This window comes from Raphanus sativus, unplaced genomic scaffold, assembly GCF_000801105.2.
Source record: "Raphanus sativus cultivar WK10039 unplaced genomic scaffold, ASM80110v3 Scaffold3189, whole genome shotgun sequence".
NCBI lineage: Eukaryota > Viridiplantae > Streptophyta > Magnoliopsida > Brassicales > Brassicaceae > Raphanus > Raphanus sativus.
Window position 1 is genome coordinate 1 of NW_026618496.1, and position 8707 is coordinate 8707.

The window sequence follows — 8707 nt, forward strand, 5'->3', positions numbered from 1 at the left end:
AGGGTTGGTATTTGGATTCGAAGATCCTTGAACCCTGAGGTTCTTACTAGATCCGAAGATCAGTTAGACCAGAAGGCCCTTGATCGACCCTGAGGTGATCTAGAATCCGGAGATTCCTTACAGACCTGGATGCTGCATTGAACCCCGAGGTTCTTTTATAGACCCGGAGGCCGTACTAAACCCGGAGGTTATTATATAGACCCTGAGGCCGTATTGAACCCTGAGGTTCGTCATAGACACTGAGGCCGTATGCGTTATGGGAGGTTTGTGATCGTATTCTGCTCCCCATGGGGGAACCACTACCGATCTGTTATTGAGAAACCGCACTCTGCCACCCGGAGGTATAGGCCACTCTCGTGAATCTCAATGCTGCACTCTACCTTTCTGCAGAAAAGGTCACGCTCAGACTTACTGTGGTCTGGCGTGGGCCTGCCCCGCGGAGCGACTTCACACCAGACACACTACTTTCCACGTCTGGATAAGTATTAAATTTTGGTGCTAACCGGTATTTTCGCACATTTGCTCCCTGCATATCAGCCGTCAGCATCTGATTACAGTACTTTGCAGTGTACGTCATGCCCCCTGCGTGTATTTAGCTCGTAGCGTCTTTAACACAGGGTTTGGGTAGCACTAGTACGGTGGTCCCCACGTAACTCTTGGACTTATAGCCTTTACGCAGGGCCCGAGGTGCAGACAATGTAATAGGGTTGATCAGACCCGTTCCTTATATGTCGTACACCCATGTGAGTAGTCTCACTAGTGTATATAGGGTTTGCTGAGGTCTAAGATCCCTTAAGACCTGACCTAGCTAGTATGCCCCTTTAAGTACATTGGAGTTCCTATAACCCCTTTAGCCGTAACTAATAATGTATTTTATAAGCTTAGTCCGGAGACGTTATCGCATACATAGGAGTAGGAAACCAGTGTACTTAAATATATCATAATAATAGTAGTAGTATATAAAGCTTGATCCGGGGATCTTACTCTAGAAGTGATAGAATTTGAGGTGCAAGGCATTCCAGCAGTTGGGTTGGACCTTGCCGTCGCTGTCTTCCAGCTTATAGGCTCCTGCCCCTTGCACCTCTATTACCTTATAGGGACCTTCCCATCCAGGAGCGAGTTTTCCGGCTGATTTGTCCCTTGTGTGGTCACAGACTCGCCTTAGGACCCAGTCCCCTTTCTGGAAGGTTCTGGATCTGACCTTTTTGTTGTAGCTCTTGGCGACTTTCAACTGGTAGGATGCATTTCTAAGGCGGGCCGCCTCCCTCTTTTCGTCGAGTAGGTCTAGACTCAGGGACATTAGCTCGTTATTCTCCTCCTGGGAAAGGAATTCAGAGACCGTGGTCCTTACGTGCACCTCTGTGGGTATCACCGCATCAGCACCATAGACAAGGGAGAAGGGAGTCTCCTGGGTAGCCGTCTTCGGGGTTGTCCGATAGGCCCAGAGTACTCCGTGTAGCTCTTCTGCCCATCGCCCATGGGCGTCTTCTAGGCGCTTCTTGAGCATGTTCACCACTGTCTTGTTAGTGGATTCTGCTTGGCCGTTAGATTGAGGGTGTCGTGGTGCTGAGTAGGAGAGCTTGATGTTCCAGTCCTTGCAGAACTTTCGGAAGTTATAGCTTGTGAACTGGGGTCCGTTGTCTGTGACGATCTCATGGGGAGTTCCGAAGCGTGTGATCACGTTAGTCCATAGGAATTTCCTGATTTGGAGATCCGTTATCTTGGCTAGTGCTTCAGCTTCCACCCATTTTGTGAAATAGTCTGTCACGACTAGGAGAAAAATCTTTTGTCCCGGTGCCATAGGGAACTTTCCTACGATGTCCATGCCCCATTTTCGGAAGGGCCAAGGAGAACTTAGGGATTTGAGGTTCTCTGGTGGAGATTGGAGATTGGCGCGTGCTTCTGGCATTGGCTACAGAGCTTGGCTTGTTTGAGGGAGTCCCTCGCCATGGTTGGCCAATAGTATCCTGCTCTTCTAGCTCTGAGTACCAGGCTCCGACCACTAGAGTGGAACCACATTCTCCTTCATGCAGCTCTTCTAATATCCTGGCGGCTTCTCTAGGGGTAAGACATCGTAGATAGGGTCCTGAAAAGGATCTTCGGTATAGTTTCCCCTCGGAAAAGCAATACCTTGCAGCTTGGCGCCTTATCTTCCGACTTTCGTCTCGATCTTCAGGCAAGGTGTCATACCTTAGGTAGTTGGTGATGGGCGTCATCCAGGTCTCTCCTTCGTCTACCACGGATACTTCTTCAGGTTCCGTCTCCTTTTCGGTCGCGGGCCATTGGAGTACCAGTAGTGGGATGCTCATATGACTTGTAGTTTCTAGGGCGGACCCTAGGTTAGCTAGAGCGTCAGCCTGGGAGTTGTGCTCCCTAGGAATCTGGGTGAGCTTACAATGTCGGAACCTGTCGAGTAGTCGCTTAGCCACGGATAGGTATCTGATCATACTCGGATCTTTTGCCTGATATGATCATTTTTGAGTCGCTGAAGACCTGGATATCTTCCACCCCCATCTGTTTGGCGAGTGTCAGCCCTGCTATTAGAGCTTCATACTCAGCTTCGTTGTTCGTTGCTTTGAAGTTGCAACGTACGGCCCTTGAGGCTGATTCCCCCGTGGGGAAGTTAGGACCATCCCACGCCTGCGCCCCTTACGTTACTAGACCCATCAACGTACAGTGTCCATTCGCCTTTCTCCCCTCGCTATCACGAAGCTTTACCTCTTGTTCCAGGGCTGGAAGCATGGCAGGAGAGAATTCAGCTACGAAATCTGCCAGGACTTGCGATTTGATGGCTGTTGCAGGCCGGAAGATCACGTCGTATTCCCCCAGCTCTATAGCCCATTTTGCTAGTCGTCCAGACACTTCTGGCTTATGCAGAACTGCCTTGATGGGGAAGGAGGTAACCACCACGATTTGATGAAGCCTGGAAGTAGGGCGTAGCTTTCGAGCAGCATTGACTAGAGCAAGGGCCAGCTTCTCGAGGTGACTATAGCGGGTCTCCGCGTCTAAGTAAAGATTTGCTCACGTAGTAGATAGGATGTTGTTTTCTTCCTTCTTCCCTTACTAGGACCGCACTGACTGCGTGTTCCGATACCGCCAGATAGAGTAACAGGACCTCACCTTCCAAAGGTTTTGAGAGGAGAGGTGGAGTAGTGAGATAGGCCTTGAGATCGGATAGGGCTTGCTCACATTTCTCGGTCCATTGGAAGTCCTTGGGGTCCTTCAGGGTTTCGAAGAAGGCGTGCGACTTGTCGGATAGCCTGGAGATGAATCTGCTCAAGGCGGCCATCCTTCCGGTCAGTCTTTGCACCTCCTTGACGTTGCGAGGGGAAGGTATCACCTGGATCGCTCTCACCTGCTCTGGATTTGCTTCAATGCCCCTGTGGGTGACTATGTACCCTAGGAACTTTCCAGAGCTTACTCCGAATGAGCACTTTGAAGGGTTTAGCTTCATGTTGTACCTCCTGAGAGTGGTGAAGGCTTGTTGAAGGTGTGAGATATGGTCTTCGGCGTCTAGGGACTTCACCAACATGTCATCAATGTAGACTTCCATGGTCTGCCCTATCTGATCGGCGAACATCATGTTGACAAGCCTTTGGTAGGTCGAGCCGGCGTTCTTTAATCCGAAAGGCATAACCTTGTAACAGTAGATACCCCTTGAGGTCATGAATGAGGTCTTCTCTTGATCGTCGGGATGCATTAGGATCTGGTTATATCCAGAGAATGCATCCATGAAGCTCATCAGCTCGTGACCAGCCGTTGCGTCGACCAGCTTGTCGATGTGAGGCAGAGGGAAAGGATCTTTAGGACAGGACTTATTAAGGTCCGTGAAATCGATACAGACTCTCCACTTCCCATTCTTCTTATTCACGACCACCACATTGGCTAGCCATTCCGGGTATTGCACCTCTCGTATGAATCCAGCATCTAGTAGGTTCTTGACCTCTTCGTTGATTATCTCATCCCTTTCAGGAGCGAATTTTCTCCTCTTCTGTCTGACAGGAGGATGCATTGGATCCACCTTGAGTTGATGCATGATAACATCGGGATCAATTCCAGGCATGTCTTCGTGAGACCAGGCAAAGCAATCGGAGTTGGATCTTAAGAAATCGATCAGTCTCCTTCTCAAACTTTCCGGAAGCTTGGAGCCTATCTTTAAGTTTCGACTCGAGTTCCCTTCCGTGAGCGGGACCTCATCCATTTCTTCCACTTCCGGCTCTTCGGTGTGTGGGGCCGGAAGCTTCTTCTGTAATTGCTATAAGACCTGAGTCTTTCCCCTAAGGGTAGTCTGATAGCAAGACCTAGCATTCTCTTGATCCCCCTTAACCGCTCTGATGCCCAAGGGGTTGGGAACTTGACCAGCTGGTGCAAAGTTGAAGGTACGGCTCCCATGTCATGGATCCATGGCCTTCCCAATATCACTTTGTATGATGAGGGACAGTCGACGACCAGGAACTTCGTGGCTTGGTTTACCCCTTCGGCATACACAGGAAGAAGGACCTCTCCCAAGGTTTGTTTGACTTCTCCACTGAAGCCTACGAGGGGGGTTGCCTTTCTGGTTAGAGCTGTAGGTTCCAAACCCAGGTCGGCGAAGGCCGAATAAAAGATTATGTTGCTGGAGCTCCCATTATCTACTAGTATCCGCTTGACCAAGCAGTTTGCTATGGTAAGTGAAATGACGAGAGCGTCATGATGAGGGGCGAGGACCTTCTCCTGCTCCCTTGCAGTGAAAATGATCTCATCTGTTCCAAGGAGCAGGCGCTTGGGACCCTCGGCCTCTTGGCCGTTCCTGGCATTGCGAGTACTTTTCTTGGCTGCGGCGCTGCTAATTCCGCTCACCTCTGATCCGCCTGTGATGACGTGGATCACCCGGTCTTGCTGTGGTGGCAATGCAGGAGCTGCCTCGATAGGGAGACTGGGACCGTCTTTATTTAGAAGGTTCTTGGCTTTATCCGAGAGGAACTCCCGTAGGTAGCCTTTCTTGAGGAGCTCGGCGACTTCCATCTTTAGGGCTATGCAGTCCTCCATAGTATGACCATGATCACTATGGAACTCGCACCATCGCTTGGGATTTCGATTAGCCTCCGCAGCCTTCATCTTAGGAGGCCACTTGACTTGAGAACACATTTTTCGTAAGACACCGATCAGCTCCGGTTTGGATATTGCAAGATGGGAGATGTCAGGCCAGGTAGACACCATCATCCCTTCGGATCTAGGCAAAGGTCGATGCTGATACCTGCCCCTATTCGGGTTACTAGTCTCCCTAGCGGACTTAGAGTGAGGAAGCTCGTCGCGTTCATTCCTTGTAGGCTTTAACAACTTCTGATCATACTTCGGACCGGCTTTAGCCCTACTAGCGACATCTTCTTCCCATCTTACTTGAGCCCAAGCACGAGACAGCACGTCTTCCATAATTCTGCACTTGTATTTGATCAGCTCCTTGTATAGGTCTCCCTCTGGAAGTAGACCCCTCTTGAAGGCTGAGATAGCCGTATCAGCGTTGCACTCAGGAATAGCTACCTTCGCCTGGTTGAAGCGAGCTATGTAAGAACGAAGGGGCTCATTCCTATGCTGGAGGATCTCGTAGAGATCATCCGAGTTCTTCTCTAGGTCACGGCTGCTAGCGAACTGTTCCAAGAACTTATCGCTAAGGGCTGCAAAGGATTTGATGGATTTGGTGGGCATGTTGATATACCACTGAAGAGCGGGGCCGGTCAAGGTCGATCAGAATCCTTTGCACATGGTAGCTTCCCGTGCATCCCGAGGGATTGCTACAGCTAGCATGTGTTTCTTGTACTGAGCAATGTGATTGTCGGGATCCCCCAGTACCTTCGTACATCTTTATGCTTGGGAAAGAGAACTTTCGTCGCATCTCCACCGAAGCAATCTCTTCCACGAAAGGTGTATCGGAGTAGGACCCCTGATTGCTTCTTCGAATAGGAGGAGCTGCCCCTGGGAGCCTTTCTACCATAGATTGAATGGTGCCGGACCTTTCGAAGACCACTCTTTCTAGGTAGGCTGCTAGGGCTGGATCTGAGATCTTGGGATCGTCGGTGAATAATCCTCGTCCTCCATATCGGAATCACTATCTACTTGTACTCGGGTCCTATCGTTCGCGGCTCCTCGGCTTTCGGGTTCGTCTTCGGTTGATGCGGGTCGACGAGGTACCTCTTCACTGTCTCGCGGCGTGTAGAGCGAAGCCATGGGTCGTACCTTAGTCCGGAACCGCTTTCGCTTGTTGCTAGCCTCACCTAGTGGTGCAGCCCTGGAATGGCTGTCTCTCCCTGGATCTCTTGTAGGTGGGTAGATGCTTTGATAATCCTTGCAAACAGAGAATCAAAGACTCAATCTGCCTCAAGGCTTGTGGATAGATGATAGATGTTGATGATGAACTTTGCTAAAGAGCTATGGATTGCTCAGAAGTTGTTTTGCTACTCAAAGACACAGAATCACCCTGTATTGTCTAAGATGGATTCACAAGGAATTCCTTCCTTTAAGTGAGTCAATGTTCTTAAGCTGAACAGAGAAAGCAAGAGACAAAAGCAAGCAAAGTTGCTGTAAAATTATTAGATTCAAAGTTGAAAAAGAATGAAAGCTGCGTACAAGTTTTAAAAGAAATCGCCAACTAACCCTAGATGTAAACCGAGGTGGTTTAATCTAATCTCTAGTCTAAACCCACGAAATTGGTTTATTTTAAAATCCTAATCCTACCCAAACTTGGTTTAATAATCCTAATTGTCTTTGGTTTAAATTAAATGAAAACCCAATAAACTAAACCCATTACATTGCAATTAAATTAACCAACAGGCTGGTTTATCTTGGTTCTCTCCTTCTGATCCATCTCCCACGATTTTGATGAAGTGTAGGAGACTCTTCTCTTGTGCTCTCAGCCTTGATCTGGTTACTGGTCCATTCCACAAGCTAGCTAGCTCATCTGGTTCTTCTCTTCTCAGGTCCAGTTCAGGTTCATCAGCTTCAAGCTCCTCTTCTAAGTCAGGTTCAATCAGCACTTCCTCATCAGACTCACTCAGCTCTCCAATGTCTCTGGTCATGGCTACACCATCCCCTCCTCCTTTAAAAGGATTTGTCCTCAAATCCAAGCTCTGTAGGATGATAGAACCTTGATCACTCAACAACAGAGTGCATGATATGGCCTTGGGAGATATGATCACTTCTCTAATCTCTCCAGGGTCAAACACAAAGTATTGCAATCCTTCTTCATGTCTCAACAACATCTTGGAACTTTTCTCAAGGCATGTAGCTTCTAAGGTAGATGATTCCTCCACTTTGTTGAGTTTAAAGCTGTCTGCTTCTCTCCTGGATGATGCTACACACGTCCTGCACATGAACATGAGACCATGTACTCTCAGTTTATCCTTCTTCTGGTCAGGTGGTCGTGTGGTTTTGTCCCCATACTCATCCTCCAGTTCTGGCTTCTCTTTAACCACCACCAGTTCCTGTTTATCTCTTCTCAGCTTGTTCTGATCAGTTATGAAACTTATAAAGGATGTGTTGCCTCCTGTTCTTCCTCTATGCTTACTGCAGCTAGTTAAGATCACTCCATCCTCTCTCCCTTCAAAAAGATTTGACCACAAATCTTGTTCTTTATGAGTGAATGAACTCTGCAAATCAAGCTTGAAGGCTGCTGTTTTCTGTTCCATAATTTTGTGACTTTTTCTAAGCACACACAAGCTTCCTCCTGGTTCAAAAACAACTTGTTGCAGGCCCTTAACAACCACCAGATGCTCCACTAAGTTGAGCTGAAGACAGATGATAGGTATGATCAGAAACTCACAAGATAAACTCTTAAAACTATCACCTTGCTCAACAGTAGAAAACACCAATTCAAGAGCTTTAGATGACCCTCTAGAAACTTCTTCTTCTTGTTTTGTTTGATCAGGGACGTGGCTACACTCAGCTACTACAACTTGTACTTCCTCCTCTAGCTTTAGACAAAGAGTTGGTGGTTCTGATTCAGTTTCATGACTCTCCTCAATCTGTTTTATTGGTGAAGCTATTATAGAAGTTTGCAGCTTCTCCTCCTCTTGTTTCAGTGATAGATCAGGAACAACAGATCTTCTCTCAGCAGGTTTTGATGGTAATTTAGACCAACAGGCAAGCTGATCTAAAGTAGTAAGCTTTAGTGCTGCTTCTGGCTTTAGTTCAGGAAGTTTCCACTGTGACACAAACCTCTTCTTCATTAAGGTTTTCATCTCAATCCAAGAAGTAATCTGTGGCATTCTGTTGAATCTCCTAGTCTGAGCAACTCTCTGCCACCAACTGAATGCACTTCCACATAGTCCAGTAACTGCTAGACAAACCTTCTTCTTTTCAGTGTAGTATTTGCAGCCAAAAATAAACTCCATCTTCTTTTCCCAATCTAAGTATGCATCTGTATCAATCTTCCCATAGAAAGATGGGACTGTGAACTCCTCTTCATAATTTCTTGAAAGTCCAGGCATAGATACTGCTTTCTAACTGATAGATTTCGAGATCTGAGACTAAGAACACAAACCCTAACCTTCAAGAGGCTCTGATACCACTTGGTGCAGCCCTGGAATGGCTGTCTCTCCCTGGATCTCCTGTAGGTGGGTAGATGCTAATTGAGCCTGCTTCTCTGCGGTGTACCCCTGACACTTGATAATTAAATCCATCTCCTTTTCCCAATCTAGGTATGAATCTAGATCAAAGTCCCCATTGAAGAGTG

At 47.8% G+C, this 8707-nt stretch overlaps 1 protein-coding gene across 1 annotated transcript; it reads right to left on the reverse strand.

The window, feature by feature from the left end:
* Positions 1-4264: 4264 nt before the first annotated feature.
* Positions 4265-5971, reverse strand: LOC108833887 (uncharacterized; the record flags this gene model as incomplete). Its single annotated transcript, XM_057001034.1, has 3 exons — positions 5830-5971; positions 4977-5654; positions 4265-4925 (listed from the first exon to the last, which is right to left on the reverse strand). Coding segments are annotated over exons 1-3 (1481 nt in total), but the record flags the coding sequence as incomplete, so codon positions are not given.
* Positions 5972-8707: the final 2736 nt, after the last annotated feature.